The sequence below is a fragment of the Rhododendron vialii genome, chromosome 10a (assembly GCF_030253575.1).
Source record: "Rhododendron vialii isolate Sample 1 chromosome 10a, ASM3025357v1".
NCBI lineage: Eukaryota > Viridiplantae > Streptophyta > Magnoliopsida > Ericales > Ericaceae > Rhododendron > Rhododendron vialii.
The window spans coordinates 13,052,618-13,071,898 of NC_080566.1; the positions used below are offsets into that span (position 1 = coordinate 13,052,618).

At 39.2% G+C, this 19,281-nt stretch overlaps 2 protein-coding genes across 4 annotated transcripts; one reads left to right on the top strand and one right to left on the bottom strand.

The window, feature by feature from the left end:
- The first annotated feature begins 1,310 nt into the window (after positions 1-1,310).
- On the top strand, positions 1,311-6,786 carry LOC131304240 (BTB/POZ and TAZ domain-containing protein 4-like). 3 transcript variants are annotated; one of them, XM_058331400.1, is made up of 6 exons: positions 1,311-1,593; positions 2,932-3,195; positions 3,369-3,499; positions 4,205-4,511; positions 5,196-5,509; positions 6,489-6,786. In XM_058331400.1, the coding sequence occupies exons 2-6, from the start codon at positions 2,956-2,958 to the stop codon at positions 6,646-6,648; spliced, it is 1,152 nt and encodes a 383-aa protein (XP_058187383.1). In that variant the 5' UTR covers positions 1,311-1,593; positions 2,932-2,955; the 3' UTR covers positions 6,649-6,786. The 3 variants fall into 3 exon arrangements, with proteins under 3 accessions (XP_058187383.1, XP_058187384.1, XP_058187385.1); XM_058331401.1 differs by having other exon boundaries at positions 1,318-1,593; positions 2,875-3,195; XM_058331402.1 differs by having other exon boundaries at positions 1,318-1,593; positions 2,895-3,195.
- Positions 6,787-15,639: 8,853 nt separating this feature from the next.
- LOC131303858 (probable N-acetyltransferase HLS1) lies at positions 15,640-18,766 on the bottom strand. The gene is made up of 3 exons (XM_058330917.1): positions 18,157-18,766; positions 17,796-17,989; positions 15,640-16,916 (listed from the first exon to the last, which is right to left on the bottom strand). Exons 1-3 carry the CDS (start codon positions 18,343-18,345, stop codon positions 16,052-16,054), a joined length of 1,248 nt encoding a protein of 415 aa, XP_058186900.1. The 5' UTR covers positions 18,346-18,766; the 3' UTR covers positions 15,640-16,051.
- Between the last annotated feature and the right edge of the window lie 515 nt (positions 18,767-19,281).

The window sequence follows — 19,281 nt, forward strand, 5'->3', positions numbered from 1 at the left end:
CATTTTGAATGGATAAAATCGAGGAAGCCAGATTAAAAATGGGAAAAAGGAATTGAAGGATAACTCTATTCATTAATAACCGTCTTTCAGCAATTAACACAATCCTATCTGACAATTCAGATGTCCCAAATTTGGAATTGAAGGATAACTCTATTCGTTATACAGTATATACACTAATTTACGTGCCCAAAAACTCAATATTGAAAATATATATATAATTTGTCTAAATCTTTCACAATAATCTATGAACTAGCATTCTGTTTTCTTTTAGCGTATATAAAATTTGTCAGCGAGTCATACAAAGTGAAAAATTAAGATTAAAATTTGTCAGCGAGTCATACAAAGTGAAAAATTAAGATTACAACAATAAATGCATAATGGGGCCTACAATGGTGGTGGCGGAAAAGCCACAATTTCTATGATTCTATTATTGGCGGAAAGAATTTAAACTTTTTCTTTTATCGCGAGAAGAGTAGAGAAAATAAATATACTTATTCTCTTGGCAATAGAGAGAAAAATCACATGGATGTTTCCTTGGGTACATCGAATGTTGGTTAAAATTTGAACGGGAATATGTAAAAAAACGGTTAGGTGAGTTGGAAAAAAAATGTGGGACTGGAAAAATATTCCGAAAACATTTTATAAAAACAAAGAGAATTAATTTTCACACTCGCCTTTTTACAATTTACACACATTTTTTATGTCTTTATCATTTGAATTTACTATGTTGTCATTTATTCAACACACTTCTTCACACATGCAAGGATAATATTATAAATTTATGTAGATAAAAAAAAATATGAATCACTAAAAAGGAAGTGGAAAATTATGTTCCAAAAAAAAAAAATCAAAAGACATTAAAAAAGAAAAAATGGAAACCAAAGAAAATCCCTTAGCCGCACGTTTTAAGGAAACGGTGTTTTGGCGCTGACAAGGACACAGATCATAGTCACGATCAACACTCACACCGTCACAACCACCCACTCACAGGAGTAATTATTCAATAATTTAGGAGCACCATCACATGGAGTCACTAGCACACATAGTCGCGAATTCCGTGAAAATGTGTAGCTGTGGAGTGAATCGGAGCATCGCGTGACCATCACACGGTGTCACGAACTATTTCGGAACCACATATTAATGTGGAGTTTTGTAGATTTAGTCGTGGACTCTACGAAAACGTGTAGCTGTGGAATAGTCCGTAACACCACGTGAGTGTGCTCCCGGATTGCCCAATAATTTTGACCCACCGTACAAGTCGTTTTCATCTATAGCTGTATCTGTATTTACACACGAGTAGATCGCATTTGGGCCCTTGGGGCTGCTTTCGGACATCCCTCTCTCTCTTCCCATTCCCTCCCCCTCTCTCTCTCTCTCTCTCTAGGTTCCTTCTTTCTCATCCCTGACCAACCCATTATTATAAGTAGAAGGATTGGTCATTTTTCGAGTTGAATGTATATATTGTAATACAGATTATGCAGCTTATTCACAAATATTGGGATTGAGGCGTGTACAAGAGAGGAGAAGTGATTCCTGTAACACACAGCTTCAAATTTGGTGGTTTGATTCTTGTGGGTCTTTTGCAAATAAGAGGTAATTTTGATTTGTTCATGTATGCTTTTGTATTTTCTTTTTTTGTTTTTGTTTTTGTTTATTGGTTTTTCCAATGGAATCCAATTGGATTTGACAATAAACTAGATATTGGGTTTTGATCCTTTTCATAAAACATGGATGATTCATGGCTGTCCAATCAATTGCTTGGGTGATTCAAAGAAGCAGACAGACTTTGTTGATATCTCTGAAAACTGAGAATGTTGGCTCTGGCGATAGAATTTTTGGAAGTAATTTTTTTCCCCCTTTGATAAAAAATAATCTGTGAATTGGTATATATATTTGATCGGCAATCTGTGAATTGATTTTGCAAGTGATACTAAACAAGAAAAGCCTTTTCTATCTGTTTTTTTGTTTTCAAAAATGCTAACCGGAAAATAAATAAGCAAACGGAAATAATCAAAGCATTAGGTCAACCAATGCACAGGGCATTTTTTCTGTTAATTATGTGTATAAATTATATCTGTTAGTTCATATTGTGTCCATAATTTTTGCGCTAATCTAAAATCATGGCCTTGACAATAATTTGCAAGATCCTGAAGGGTGCATGGGGTACTCCCTCCTGGTCCCCTACGAAACTACATACAATTTTCAAACTTGAAAAATAATGTTTTAGTATACATAGTTTCGTAGGATTACGGGACGAAGGGAGTATCATTTTGATGCAAATATTTGAAGTCATGAGCATTAAGATATTTGGGTATTTTTGTTGGGTTATCACGTATTGTTGATCTAAACTATGCCTATGTTTGCATGCCCATATGGGTATGACTAGAATGTGATTGTTGTCATGAATCAAATATGTAGGCATTCAATGCTTCAAGTAATTTCATCTCAATGTTTGACAGTAGTCTTATTCAAGAAACATTTGTTTTCGAAAACTAATTCCCTTTTTCATAGATTGAGTCGAGAATCTAAGATTACCATGGGGGAGGTGAAGGATCAAACTCCCGAGTGGTCTGGGCATGTGGTTCCTCATTGGATATGTCATATGTCATCAAGAAATCACATTCATATTCCAGTTCCTAAAATTGGAATCCCAAAAATATACATTATGTTTGCATTCCTTCGTATGATTCCAGCCATCCAAACATAGCCTAAGGCATTGACAGACCTCCAAGGTTTATGTTTCTCTGAGTTACGCTATATATCATGCAAATCATATTACCTGTAGCCTATGAACTTTTGGGTGGAAAATAACTGTTAAAATTGTAAATCCTTCTAGAACCATGGTTGTTTCTGAATCTGAGAAGTCATATACAGCTTCATGTGTACGTTACCAGGAGCGAAAACGATTTTGATTTCTCGCAATTCTTGCAGAAGAGAAGAGCACGAATAAGAGAAATGCCCGGTGAGGAATCTCCACTGATTGCCAACGAAGTTTCTCCAGTGCCACCTCCATTGCCAACAAGAAGTTGTCGTCCAAGAGGTTTAGCAGTGAATGAAATACCTGTTAGAGGATACAGCTGCGTCTCTACTGCTACAAGGGACTTATGGGAATGTCTCTTTAATGATGGTTACAGAGCAGATGTTTCCATCAACACTGAAGACGGTGGGATCATCTATGCCCATGCTAGTATCCTGGTAATTAAGCCTCTTATTTTTGCTTATCCTTATTGTGGTCATAAGCAAATTCTATGTAGGTATTAAAATAGTTCTCCGCCTAGAAAGTACAGAGGATGTAGAAATTACTTGGTGATATGGTATTGAGGATAACAAAAAAGCTCCACAACTAAAACATCAGCTCAATGTAACAGGGTGTGACCTCTCCAGTTTTGAAAGGCATGCTGAAAAAATCAAGAAGACATGGTCGTCGACGATCAATCTCGATTCGTGGAGTTCCACATGATGCTGTTCAAGTTTTCATACGGTTTTTATACTCTTCCAGGTAACTAATCCTCTCATCTTTGTTGCTTCTTTTCTGGTGTATTGCTGTAATATCTTTTGTTGCGCACCATATATTAATGATTTATTAGATGTTATGCCATGTATAAGTCGGATACAGAGGCCATGTAAACTTGCAGAGAGTCATTGGTATCGATTCCACCTGAATGGGTGAATCAGTGTGAATTGCTCGGCACTTTCACTAAATAATTTGAATCAAATTTTTGTTAGTAAATTCCTAATCAACTAAAAAACTATCGAGTTCAAAACAGCCATTTCTTTATAGCAAAAGAATGTCTGACTTTCAGGCCAAGTGTTCATCCCAGTTTTGTCATAATATCACGCATGATTGAACGGGGTGAGATCAATTACCAGAGCTCTTTGTACCTTAGTAGCCGGTTGTGGGTTTGACTTTCAGGCAGATCCTGTTAGAACTTAATAATCCCGGAGTCGTAATTGTGATTGCTGTGTTGGTTGGGATTAGGTGAATGTGCTGCTTGATGTTACTCTCATTATATCAGTAAATAATAGCTCACCTGAATCCTGATGGATGAAAAAGGGTATATGAGCCAAACTTCTTGCGGCAGTATCATGTATCAGACTTAGAACCGTCAAAAAGAAGATTGCTTTACAGTGGTTTTTGTTGACTGACAAAAATAGTTAGCTTGAGTCTTCTCTATGCTAACTTTTGTTGGTTTTCCATCTGTAGCTATGAGCCAGCAGAACTGCAGAAATATGTCTTGCACTTGTTGGCTCTTTCACACGCTTATGTGGTCCCCCACTTGAAGAGACTGTGTGAATGGCGGTTAGAGCATGGATTACTAACCATAGAGAACGTGATCGATACCTTCCAGCTTGCGCTACTGTGTGATGCCCCTCGACTCGGCCTCATTTGCCACCGTTTGATTCTAAAGAACTTCATTTGCATTTCTACCACGGAAGGATGGAAAATCATGCAACAGAGCCATCCAATGCTAGAGAAGGAAATCCTGGAATCCTTAGTTGAAGCAGAAACTGTAAGTACTTCTTTTAGGCAGCATTTTGTACACTTAAATGCTATGTTACATGGATGCTTCACTTTTGCTTCACTCGGATCCTCTAATTGTTATGATATTTACAGAAAATGAATATCAAATTAGCTAGGAAACCGATATTTCGAGTATTTCTCATGGACAAGAAATAACAAAAATATATTTTTCTTAACCTCTTGTTTAAATACACACTTCTGAGTATAATTTACGGTACATAATCTGAAAAAGTTATGCAATATGTACCACAAACAAAAAATTATGCAATATATATATACTACCAACAAAAGTTCAGGACGTGTCCCCATACCAATACCCAATTTGGAGACACATATCCCAGTATCCTAAGATTTTAAGTTTAGGAAGGTCCGATGCTTGGACTTGCACCCGCACCTGATACTCGCACTCGAGTCCATGTAACATATATAGCTTAAATGAAGGCTGGAGTGGATGGTCATTCCCTAACAACAATCTTTTCAACATTAGTTCTTACATATGACACTCATGATGATGTTTGGTTACCAATTTAGGTGTGAGGCCAAGGATAAGTTTATTCTATTTCTTCTGAAAATAATTCCAGCGAACCCAATACTATTTTACTCTTCCCTTCGATTTTATTTTCTTTCCCTGGTACTGGTGATTTTGATTTATGCAACATATTATTATCTGCAGAGGCGAAAGGAGAGGGCAAGGAAGTTGAATGAGAGGAAAGTATATTTACAGCTATACGAGGCAATGGAAGCTCTTGTGCATATATGCAGGGATGGTTGTAGGACAATCGGTCCACACGATAAGGTTTTGAAAGTGGATCAGGGTCCTTGCAATTACGAGTCTTGTAAGGCACTAGAGTTGCTAGTCCGCCACTTCGCCGGTTGCAAGATGAGAGTCCCCGGTGGTTGCAGTCACTGCAAGAGAATGTGGCAGCTCTTGGAGTTGCACTCCCATCTTTGCCCTGATTCAGATGTCTGCAGGGTTCCTTTATGCAGGTCCATCCTTTAACCTTTCTCTGTCAGGGTTTGTTTTGTCTTCTCCTTCCACTTCCAATGACTACTAAGTTTGAGTTCACTGTACCAAAAGGTTGTCTTGTGAGAAGCACAAACTCTTCTTGGGGTTTCACGCTACCATGTCTAACGCGCATCTGGCACAGATACAACGTGACATACTTCAGACACTTAAATATGTGTATTGAGTTAGTTTCTTGTCATGTGTTTTTTTAGTCGGACATGCTGGCCCCAACAGTTGGGAGACACGCTTGAACGCGTTGGAGACAGAGACACGTTGGATAGGGTCATAATGCAATCTCTAAAAGTTGGGACATAGTCAAATACGTAATAGATGCCTATTTCATGAACCCAGAGCAGCAAAACCTTCACCTTCCAATCGAGTTATTCTCAGATGTGTGCGATTGAAGAGTTGTCATGAACCTGACTTAAAATCTTAACTGCTTCAAAGGGAAGTGATTAGATGTATTATACGATCTTTAAGTGCAGATCTTGGGACGCTTTGTAAGTGAGCGAGTTTCAGCAAGCAGAGTTTGGAAAGGAGAGAGATTCACCTCAAGAATCAGAACGGAAAGTCTTTGATTTGAGTCCATTTATTCATTGTATTCGCGGGGGTGGGTGGGGTGGGGGGTTGGCGTGAGGCGGGTATTTGAAAAGGGAAGCTGTGGGTTCTTGCTTTCCTTGTAAGAAAGGTCTGAGTAATTAACTGGGATGGATCAAACATTCTGCTGCTACTATTATTGATCCAATCGGTGGATGGACTCTTGATGTGTGCCCAACGTGTTTGTGTTCTAATTTGTTAAATAATGATTAGTCTGGTCATGTCCGTGCTTCTTAGGTTGTGTCTGGATCACGGCTTTAAAAGATGAAGTGAAAAAGTAAAAAACTTCAGTTCTTGGGTTTCCTTTTTAAATCCTTCTGTCACATGGTTTTTCTAAACTCGTGGAGAAATGTTCCATTTCAGGAACTTCAAGCGATGGAGGATGAAGAAAGAGAAGAAGGAGGACATTAAATGGAGAATATTGGTGAGAAAGGTCCTGAGAGCAAAGAGCATTACGGGTGCCCCATTCTTTTCTTTTGAATCTGTAGAACCACCTTTCAAAAATAAAATAAAATCTGTATAACCACAAATAAGCCCAATATTTTCTCAAGGGTTCTGCTTTTTATTGTGAAATTTGTTGTAATTAAATTGTACTCTTAAGTATTATTATTCTTCTAAATGACTGTGATTCATGTGATTTATCTGGAAGTTTTGAAGCCCAGAATCACTTCTCCTCCACCCCCCCCCCCCCCCCCCCCCCCCCCCCCCCCAGCATCTTCTTTGGTGAAGCTTTTCTTGGTATCTGGAGAAAAAATGATACAATGTGTAATGAGACTGATCCAAATATCTCAGCAGCTAAAGTTGGAAAACTTTTTTTTTTCTTCTTTTTCTCGGTAAAAGTTAGCATTGTGAGACGTAGTTAGTGAGATTTGAACTTCTGTTAAATGCATGAGAGTACATTGTATTTATCACTCGGCTATCACTCCACTTACAAACTGGAAAAACTGCAATAGTGTTGCAATTTTATATGATTGCATGGAAAATGATATCCGACTCTCTTGTTTTATGAAGTACAATGAGTTGGTCATATTATGGTGTAAGTTATTTTAAACCCCTTAATAAGAACCGATAAATAGAAAAATTAGGACTTCTATGCAACTTCATGATAGTAGACAGAGAAAAGAAGTGCATTTAGAAAATAGGATAGTGAGAGACAAAAAAAAAAGTGCATTTGTAAAATAGGAGAGCATGAAAATCAATGCATTGATGTATAATCATCAAGACAAATCTAAATCATATGGTTAGTATTAATTTGCGATTAACTTGCTTTTTGGTACACATCTGTGTTCAAGGAATTTTGTTAAATGAATAGTCCGAATCATGAGGATGAAATCTCGGTAAAATTAACTGAAATGCACTACACCCCATTATGCATTGGCGCAATACAGTAATCTCTTATTCGAGAAAAGTATATATGATTGCCCGTTACGCTTGAATTTTCTTTAACTTTTAGTCAATGGCGGAGTCAGGATCTCCACTCGGGAGGGGCCAAACTAAGAGGAGATTTTTTTTTTTTTTTTTACAAAAATGAAATTCTGAAGATTGATTTAGTATATTAAAATAGAGTTTAAAATTTAATTATGTATGCTAAAAAAGGTTTTGACCATCAAAATGATAAGATGTGTTTTTTGTCTCTCTTTTTTTTTCCAAAAAGGAAAATTTGAAATGACTATGAGAGTGTTATTCCATTTCACACGTGGCAAATTGAGTGACAGCCAAATTATATACACAATACTATGCTCCTTACACTAGGTGAGGGTTCAAACCCCACCAACTTCATCCCCTTTCTCCTAAATTAGTACTAGTAGAATAAGATTTATTTATTTAAAAAAAAAAAAAAAAAACAAATGCAAAACTCAAAAAAAAAAAAAAAAAAACACCCGGGGGACCTTGGCCTACCCCAGCCCCTTAATGGCTCCGCCATTACTTTTAGGTGCTTCCAATGCATTTTCCAAACAATAAATATTTTGTAGAAAATACTCCACAAACAATTTTTTTGGGTTCAAATATTTACTTCATAAGAAGCATTTTTATATTCACTTCCTAAAGCAATTGTTTTAACGTGGAACAGACAAATTGTATCATATCAGAAGACTATAAGTGAGTTTGGACTAATTTTTTTGAGACTTTTTTCGGCCCGATCTATTTAGTTATTCTTTTTAATCTTTATAAGATCCGAGTCAAATTTTTATATCATATTTTTCGTTACAAAAAGTCGGTCCAAACTCACCCTAAATTGCCCAAATTGTGTCCCCATAAAAAATAAATCTGTGGAAGATGTCTAAATAGGCCGTTAATATCATTTGGTTGGCTAATGCACAAATTCTGGCCCTTAAATCAAGAAGCTCAGAGAACTGTGGGCCAACATTTAGGTGGACGGATGGAAATCATGGAATTGAAAATTGGGCCGAATATTGAGTTCAGGGTTTGATATAAAGCCCATTTTAGGCCCAACTTTGATGGGACCCCAGTCTTCACTTTACATTCCAAGCCATATATTGTTGGGGATCTAATAAGGAAAAGCTCCAATACACACTCCGTATAATTGAACTAGTGATTGCCCGTGCCTACGGCACTACGTAGCCTCGGTTGAATGCAGTCTAGGCATGCACGTCGACGACAACTTGGTGTTAAGGACGGAAAGAATGTGGGCCGCCTCGGTTGAATGCAGTCTCCTGCTCTCTCTCGTTCACATCGTAAGCATTGGGCCTTTGATATAACATTGGTTGTGTTTGGTTGAGAGTTTAGTTTAGTTTAGTTTAATTTTGGTAGTGGGTAGAGAGAGAAATAGAGTAATGATTGAAAATATGGGTAATGATTAGAGAGAGATAGAAAGAGATGAGAAAGTAATAATTGAAAAAATAGGATAATAATTGAAGAAAGAAATAGGGTAATGATTGAAAACAAAACTAAAACTAAACGGTGAACCGAACAAAGCGATTATCATTAGGTGCCTACGCGGTGGATGAATTAACTTTAGAATCTTGATATAGAAAAGACAATAAAAATGATTGGTCCCAAAAAAATAATAGAGAACTTGAAGGAATGTGTACAAAATCATACCACTTTAGGTGCAACATTTTCTTTACCTCCACAAATTGCTATTGCCTTTGCTTTTTCCTTGAGAAAAGAATAATATTAACAGTATTTCAGAATATATGTACTAACAAACATCCTTATGTAATTAATAGACATACCCCATGCATACAAATCTGATTCAATTCTCGCTCATCACGGATCACTACGCCAACATTTTTTTCTCGAAGAAACCTAACCTATACAATAGAAAATGAAAAACAGTGATCAATAGAAAATGAAAAATGAAGAACAGTGATCAATAGAAAATAAAAAATGAAGAGTTAAAGTTTATCTTACGATTTTTTCCAAATCACCATCCAGTAGAGATTTTTTTCCCTTGGATACACAGATGGCCTTCCCTTTCCCTTTAGAAAGTTCCATTGCTTCTGGAACACAAAGCGATAGTTAGAATCAAAGAGTTTTCACTGGAACACAAAGTCTAAAAAATTGGAAAAAAATAAACTCATAGAGATGAGAATATCGAGATGCTTCAAGGGTTGAAGGATGCTAGCTCTAACTTAGCTATGATCATCATAATGTTTGCCGATTGAAAAAAAAAAAAAAACCCCTCTATGAATCCCACACTACCGAAGTCCCCTAAAACTAAAAAGTCCGCCGAAGTGTCCTAAAACTAATCAGTCCCCCCTACAAATTAATTTAGACCATATTGGAGTGTTATTGGAGAAAGAGCGACCTTCGCCGAGCAAAGAAAGAGTGATTGGTCAAAAGCAGAAAGATCAAAAAAGCTTAAAAAGCGTACCACTCGCTAAGCAAGCTTCCAATCTTGATGATGATTAAAGGGTGATTATACTCTTGCCCCTATCCCATACAATTACCTGGAAAGAGAAAAAAATGAATTAGCATCAACAACAATTGTAAAATGAAAGGTTAAACCCCCGAAGTCACTATTTCCTAGCAAAAGATGAGGAAAAAAAATAAATTTTAGAGCCCCACAAAAGATGAGAAAAAAACCCAATTTTCTACCGTGATTGAGTGTTTGTCCGTGAGAATGAAAAATGAAATTGATTGCCAACGTTGGGAAAGATGGTTATGGAAAAGTCGGGTACAAAAAGGTCACCCAAAGGCTAGAATGATGGGTAACTTCAGCTTTGCAATTTAACTGGGGCTCCTCATTTCGTTGGTTTTTTCTGCCTATTATGGGATTTTTCATGCAATCAATGGTCCACGTGGATGCACTTATAATGTAACCCAATTGTAGCTACTTAAAAGAGTTAGGTTAAGCAATCGGATTTTGAAAAGTGACATACATATTGGGGCATTACAAAATGGAAAAGAGGAGCAACCCAATGGTTTTCCAAGAGCCCAAAAAAACCCCTTGGGTGGAGGAGAAGAAAAACGACCCAAATCTCTAATTATTCAACTAAACCCATTCACATGCATTTTCACAAACACATTGTAGGCATTTTCACAAACACGTAGCACAATCAAAGCACACAAAACCCACTCACATGCAACTCTAATTATTCAACTAAACCCAGTCACATGCATTTTCACAAACACGTTGCAGGCATTTTCACAAACACGTAGCACAATCAAAGCACACAAAACCCAGTCACATGCAAGAGGGGTTTTTCGGGGGGTTGCTCTGTCTAGGTGCGTTCCATTGCTAGGCGAGGCAGGGGGCCAGCGGGGGTGCTTCCGTGAGTGTCTCACAAAAGTTTGTGGGGTTGGTCAAGAGGGGTTTTTCGTGGCCAGCGGAGGTTTTAAGGCAGGGGCAATGAGAGATCAGCAAAGGATGTACCCAGATTAATTAAAGACTGTTTTTTTGGCATTTTCGTTTCGAAGAGAGTTAAATGTGAAGACAGGGGGAGCGTTGGGCTTGGGCAAATCTTTAGAGCCATGAATTTTCATCAATCAAAAAGGGGTTGCTTTTCATTTACTTATGCACTCAGACAAAGATTCCCCTCCCATTCAATTCTTCTCGCATCAAAACTATTACACTTTAACTAAATGTAGCACAAAATCCAGTCACATGCATTTTCACAAACACGTTGTAGGCATTCTCCTGAACATGCATTTCAATTTTCAGTCTCACGGACAAACATACCTTCTCAAAAGCAGAGAGGGAAGAGGGCCAAGAGGGGTTTTTTGTGGTGGTGTTCCGATGGTCGTGCGCTATGGGCTCACTGTGTCCGGGTGCGTTCCATTGCTAGGTGAGGCAGGGGGGGCAGCGGGGTTGGCTAAGAAGGTGCATCTGTGAGTCGGAGCTGCTGATTAGATGGAGAAGACAAAGGACGGTGAAGGAAAAGATGAAGCTGCTGGTTTGGGGTTTAGGTTTGAAACGTGGAAGGAAAAGAAGAAGTACGGAGATGGATGGCAGTTGTGTGCAGTTGTGTAAAATAAAACCGTGGGCTCTTTAATGAGATGAGGAGAATGCCTCTCAGCTCTTGGATCAAATCAATCCAGACCATTCCAACAACTTGTCCCCACACCCTCCTGTTTTATAATAGAGATATGTTATGCCTATTTTGGATAAATGTTATTCCTCTAAGTGGTAAGTGATATGTCTCTAAATGGTGGAGTAAATGTTATGCCTCTCAATAGTTAAGGGTGCATTCGATATGCACCATTATGCTTATCCGGTAAAATGTTACGCATATTTGGTAAAATGTTACGCTAGTGTTACGCTTATTGATAAAATGTCACGCCTCTCAGTGGTAAATGTTATGTCTCTCCGTAGTAAATGTTATGGGTGCATCTGGGCTGCAAATGAACCGAGCCGCTCGCGAGCAGCTGGCAACTTGGCTCGTTAGTGGCTCGTTCAAGCTCGGCTCGGAAGTTAAACGAACGAGCTCGAGCCGATTTTTTCAGCTCGTTTTGTAAACGAGTCGAGCTCCAGCTAGGATAAGCTCGGCTCGAGTCGGCTCGCGAGCCGGGGTATGTATACTTAATTTTAGGATTTTTATTGTTATTTCATAATTTGTTATTTATGTTTTTACTTTCTAGTCAACTAAGGGAGGCTAGAACACACGCACGCCAGTACACCTCTGCTCCATAGGAAAATGAAAGATATATACCTTCACAATCAAAATATTTTTGGTTGTTTTAGGCCTATGCGAAGATATATATTCGTTGGTTCGTTGAAGCTCGTGAATAAGCTCGAGCTCGTGTCAAGCCAAGGCCCGCTCGACTCGAGCTCGACTCGTTAAGTTTTCACTAAGCTCGAGCTCGAGCTCGTGTTCGTTAAAAACTTAATAAACAAGCTTGAACACCGTAAAACTCGGCTCGGCTCAGCTCGTTTGCAGCCCTAGGTGCATATTGTATGCCAGATGTGCATCGTAGCCGTTCCCTAATAATGTCTTTGATTTATATAGACATCGTAAAGAACTGCATGGGGGGAAATCATGTCATTGGACAAATGCAATTTTCAAACGAAGACATAGGTAGAGTTTTTCCTTCCTATGCCGTTGCAAATATTGTTTTTCTAATTTTTGGGTGAGTATATTCGAAAGACAAATTGAGATAGCTAGGGTTCGCCAAAAATTATGCCTCAAATTGGGCCTCCTCTCAATAGCCTTCTCCACGTTAGAGTCTCCTCTCCATAATGAAAAAGTTTGAGCTCGACTTAGATAAAAACTAGCTCAACCCGAGCTTGACTAGCCAAATTTTCATTAGGCTCAAACTCGAGTCCAAACTCGCTAAAAACTTAACAAACTTAATGAAAATCCTAAAGACACCGACGGTGCAAGGGCTCACTCTGGATCCTGCACGAATAATTCGAGCTGTTCAATAATTTTTGAAAAAAATTCTATAATCTGAATGAAAAACGAAAGATTGGATCAATCACATAAACATGTTCAATTAAGCTAATTTTTCTCGGGCCCACTCGGCATATATATTTTTAAAATGATTGAACAGCTCGGATTATCTGTACGAAACCCAGAATAGGCCCCGCGTGCCTATATGTGAACCATCGGTGAACACACCGTAGGTGTCCATAGCAGTTCTGATAATTTAACTTGACTCCACTCGTCTATCCTACTATTTTATATATCTAGTAAAAAGAAGACGGACTTAGTGATCATTGTGATCTGTGCATCGACCAATATTAAAAGGAAGCAAAATGAAAACCAAATTTGACATCATAAGACAATGCCAGTTTCTTGCTCACCTTAAGTATACCTAAACCACTCACATTAGTTCAAGTCAACCAGAAAAATAGATGTGTTCGAAAGTATCAATCACTTTCTAGCCTTATTATCATATACTCCTCCTTAATATATATAAAGGTGATCTATGTTGGGGAACACCTTTTCATAGGAAACTTTGGAGAAAAGGATTTGGGAATGCTAGCATTTTGGATCTTGTTCATATTAGTAATACTATTTTGAGTTAGGCTTACTTTGGGCATGTTTCCATGAAATAACCATGGTCAAAACTTGCCAAACACTCTCTCACCAACCATGTTTCTTTCTCAAGTCTCAGGATGTCATGGCCAGCTTATGCACACCTTAACTAGCTAATTCTGAGGAAACAATCTCATTGTCCACTAATAAGAAACCCAATTATAGTTATGGCAAAGACCCGAATGAATTGACCTCATAAAAATTGATAGCATTTGAAAGATTTCAAATCATGTTGGGTTTAGTTTTGAAAAAGAGAATCCCCACGGTTAAGTAGAAAATATTGTCATTGACCAAACAAAGCTTGGTGGCGAAGTTTCTAGTTGGATCTTGAATTTCTGGCAGAAGAACAAGAGATTCTTCTTCAATGCATAAATAGGAAAGGGGGAAAAAAAAAGTACAAGAAGGAGAATCCTTTTTAGTTTTTACTCTTGTTTTTTCCTCCACAAAATTCAAATTCATATCATATCCCTCGTAATCTTAAAAAGATGGTTATAGCTATAGCGGAGGTGTGTAAACCGGTCAAGACATCTGAATTATCAAAAATACCTTAATCGCCTAGTGGACGTACTAGACAACAAAACGGTGTCACGGAGTAGTGCCACTTTCATCAATCACATTAATTTTGTCACTACAACCATGTCTACCTTCCCTTCACTTTCCTCATGAATCATATGATTTTCATTAGTGCGACACCCGTGAAGGCCATGAGTGCTTTCCTCACAACATCCTAATCCAAACACTCCCCTTTTTTTTGAGTCAATTTGTAAAACGAAATAAAATCCTACATCAGTTTTTAAAAACAAAATGGGAAATTTCACCTGAATGCATGTACCTCGCGTTGTGCGGTAGGCCCCTTAAAGACCCAACCACAACGTAGTAATCGTTGATGGCCATGATATATGGGAAAAAGAGAGACCAGTAAAACGGTGTCATGGAGTCATCGCGGCACAATTTTAAATCCAGACTTTGGGATTTACTGTGATAGATTTTTGGGAAACCATTGACACCAACTTTTCTGGCATCAGTAACTAGCAAACGGTTGCCATAAATTCTGTGAGAAATTTCGCCAAATTATTACTTCAACAGCTTAGATGGCTGATGAATGGGAGAAATTTTTGGGCCGTCCAACACACTTTTGAACAGTCTGGATGAAGAGTGCTAGGTACCTCGAAAGAATATCCAAAAATGACGCCGAAAGAATAGCCAATCAATTTCTGAGTACTCTTTCGGAGTACATAGAATTTTTCCGGCCTGAATGGGCTGCTCGGGTACCGCGTGGGCACAGCCACGTGATACCCACCCGGTACCCAAAAATTTCTGGATGAATGGACTTGCTCTCGCACGAAGAGCAAAGAAGCTAAAAGCCAAATCACCCAATCATTTCATATAAAGAAACATAGCATCCAGTAAAAGAGTATATCTTCCAAATGCCACCAAAGTTAGTCGACACAAAAAGTTAGAACCACTATAATCCCATCAATCATACGCATCCCCCACATTCCAGGTAAAATTCCTATTTTTATGTGCTCATTGTCATTGATGTAAGAAAAAATATACAACTCTTGCACAATGATATGGTGGTAAATTTTTAAAAATATCGTACGAAAAAGAAAAAAAAAAAACTCATCCCATTGCACTATCGAGACTTTGGACCATCTAGACATATTGTGTCGTGTTTACAAGAAAAAAAAAAACTCATGCACAACGATATGGCAGTGAATTTTTAAAAGATGAACAAAGTAATATCCCATGCACCGGGCCATTTGGTTAGAAAACTTTGGTTAGAAAACACTAGTGCCTCCTAAAATATTTTTACCCAAATTTATCTGGCTTAGAAAAGCAAAACTTTAACCCCATAGAATTTGGCCAAGTGAACATGAGAAAAATAATAAGTGTTTGTCTTCAACGAGATCTCATGTTCGAATTTCACGCATGCCAAACATTCGAAACCCTTGGGGCCACCTGAGGTTCGCGTTGGCCCGAACATCCGGTATACTTTTCTTCCAATTCTCATTCTATCCCACACAACTACACTACAAGAAGAAGAACAAAAAGCCTTATGGTCTCACTTTACAAAGAAAAAGAGGGATTCCACAAACCTCTTCAAAGGAACTTTCTAGTTTGGATGCACAAGATTTCATAACCACACCCATTTCCCAACCGTTAATTGCCAAAAACATAACAAACCCCACATGGAACACCCCAACTTTCTGATTTTGGTTCAAAAAGAGGATCCAAAAGGCCACATCCATTCACAAAATAAATTAAAAAAAAGGGGAGCAATTATCCATTTACAAACAAAAACCCATTACCCTCCAAAAAAGGTCAAGAACACCCCATACTTTTCATGTTTCCTCTTTTGCTCCCCCCACCACCACTACCCTCATTTAACTAAACCTAAAGTTAAACCCCAAAGAGAGACCCAAAAAAGAAAACAGAAAAACATTCTTTCGAGTTCTCAATTTAGTTTTCTTGGTTTGGTTAGAACTCTCTGGGATCAACGAAAACAGAAACTCCGGGTGGCGACTTGGTCCAGTCGCCCACGGAGCCGTCGCTGTAATCTTCCCCTAGCCTCTTGATGCACCACAGGTCCTCGGGGCACGATAGCGCCTTCCAGTGTGGAACCCCTGACTTGAGCGGGTCGTGACTCAACACCTCCGTCGCCACCACCCCACACCCGCTCTCCATAGCCAAATTGTGTGCGAATCTGCAAAGGGCCTTCATGTATTTCACCGCCATTGGGCCTTCCCCGCCCAGCCCATACAAAAAGTGCAGCCCAAAGGGCCGGAACACTTCCGGCACCGACGGGACGTGTAGCCAGGGGAAGGCCCGGTCCACTAACCGGGTCGTCCTCGCCAATCCTTTCCTCACGCGCGACGCACCACGCACCTCGAGTGTAAAAACATCCTTGCAATTCCACACGCTTAAAACCGCCCACGAACTGGGTGGGTCGGATAAGAACCGATCCGCACCCGGCCACGACCCGGGAAAACAAGTCCCTTTTGGAAAGGCAATGAAGGTGCCCAGATTGAGTTTATTGTTCAGCACCGAGTCAATGTCTCGGGGGAAGAACTCGGTGGTGGAGAAGCGGCGGCGGTAGAGGGATTCGGCCTCGGAGGGGGCGAGTTTGAGGATGGCGATTCGGGCGCTGACCCGGACCCGGTGGGCGAAAACGGGCTGGACCAGGATTGAGGGGGTACGGAACTTGGAGTAGCCGCATTTGACGGTGAAGAGGTTAACGGACGGTTTGTTGTCGTTTTCGGTTGCCATGTACGAGTATTCAGCTCCGTTTTCTCTGAACCACTCCTCTATTCTTCGAACCAGCTCCAGTCCAATTCCCATTCGCCTGCAAAATTACAAAAATCACTGTATTTTAGTTACTTATATATATAAGAGTATTGCTACGGTACAGATGTTCAATAACAACGCACGATGAACAGAGAATTCGTACGTAAAATTATTCAGAATCCTCAGAATACTGTCAAGTAATACTCCTGATCTCTTTTTACTATAGTTTGTGGTCGGATGTTAGACAAAGTGTGTAGACCCCATAGTTCATACATATTCAATCTGTGTCTAAACATGTCTCGAGGACACTTTGAAGGAACTTTTTTTTGGCTTCCTTTGTCTCATATTGTCTAGCGGCTATTTTATTGTGAAATTTTTTTGTCCTTCGCGGAAGAAAAGAGTGCGTAAATTTCTACAAATTAATCCTCAAAAATAATTAAAAGTAGTTTTCAAAGTTACAAATAAAGGGCATGTTGAAAATTGAATAAAACTTTGTAATTAGACATTCATCAAAGGTAAGTCCCATTAAATTTTTTGAAGGTTGTTTTGTACGGAACAAGTAATAAGGATTGGAGAGGGTATAAAATAGTCGTTATGAACATTTATCGTACCATAAGCAAGGATAACGCGTGAACCGCGAGAAGTGAGAACTCCATGTCCCAGTTTTTGCAAAGAGGGGTCCTCTTGGGGTCCAGAGTGTGCTCCACGTGCCCGTCAAATCATGGTCGGTTAGCACCTTTCTCCAACAGTTTTTGAACTGATGAAGAGGTGATGAAGAGGTGCTGTAGGTGAGGGGTGGTATTAGGATCGGAAGTGGGTCCCATGAACCCGTTGGTTGAAAAACCGTCGGTACCAATAGCATTACTGTATGCAAAGTCCTAATGATTGGAACGTGAGAATATGTACGTGTGTTATTAAGAGAGAGAAAGAGAGATACCGGTGAGATGGAGAGACGCGGAGGCCCAATATGTAGGCGAGTTTGGTGTAGATAGCGGTTGGGCAGTTTTTACCACTACTGCTTCTGGAGAACTTCTTGCCGCACGTAACGCTTTTGATGCACCCTCTTATCATTCCTACTATTTCTCTCTCCTCCTTATCTCCTCCTTCACCCACCTTCACTGCCTCCGCTACCTACTCAAACATATATCATATCATATCATACGTATGTATGTATGTATATACCCATATCAATATACATCTCCAAAACAGATTTTGAAAACAAAATTCGAACTAGAAAACAGCAAAATTAAAAGTGACAGTGAAGGTATGTATGTATGTATGTATGTATGTATGTATACCAGCATGAGATAGGCAGGGGAATGGCGAACCCTGCAAATGGGGTCGCCGAGGAGATCGGTGAACAGAGACAGCTTGCCGCCGGAGCCGACCTCGCACCGCCTCTCTACTTCCTCCACGCCCTTGCAATCCTTCTTCCCGTCGAACTCCCTCACCACCAAAACCGCCGTTGTTTCGCACCCCTCCACCATTTTTTTGAGATTTAAAAAATAAATAAAATTTACTTATCCGAAGCAGAACAGAGCCAAACAGGGGCCCAGTTATGGGAAGACGATCGATGTTCGCGGAACTGTGACTATTGGGCAAACGGTTGAACAGATTCTGTGTATGTGTAGAGAGAGCAGAGTGCAGAGGAAGAGGACAGAAAGGAGGGTGCAGTATTTACAGGGATTCGAAATGCTGGATGCCTACTACTCCTATGTAACGTGTATTTCAAGCAAAGGGAAAATCTCTTCGAAATTTGTGAAACTGATAAGCAGTTGAGGGGGCAGGGAAAGAGAGAGAGGGAGGAGCTCGTGAGACACGAAAGGGAGGCAGTCATGCGGCTGGGCCTTAACCTACTAGAGTAGTGACTAGTGAGTAGTTCAACATTGCTTTTGAGAGGCTCTGCTAGTGGTTGTGGTGGTGGTGCCCTTAAATACCTGATTTTCGGGCTCTCTTTTTTTTTTTTTGCCTTGCTCTAGAATCAATAATTGATTAATTGTAACGGTACTAATAGCTGAACACACACACACACACAAAAAATCCGAAATTTAATGTGGGGGCCTTTTGTTTTTTTTCTTTTGTTTTTGGCCTTTTCTATTGATTCGAACTTTTTATCTTACAGTAGAAATCAATTTCTTAACATGCCCTTATTTATATCAATAGAAGTTGGGACATACGCGATGTATGTGCTTGAATTTCGCCAAATTTTTTAACCGCAACTTTGTATTTCAAAGTCCGTTCATGGTTTAAAACCTCTTCTTTTTCTAAGAAGAAAGATGAAATTTAAAGAAAAACAAAACAAATATATAAAATGGCTAGTGATTATGGACCAATTGGCGCTGATTGTGTGAAGAAATTTGAGTGTCCAAAAGATGGAGGATATCAAATATATTTCTTCTTTGCACAGCCGTGGCGTCTCCGGC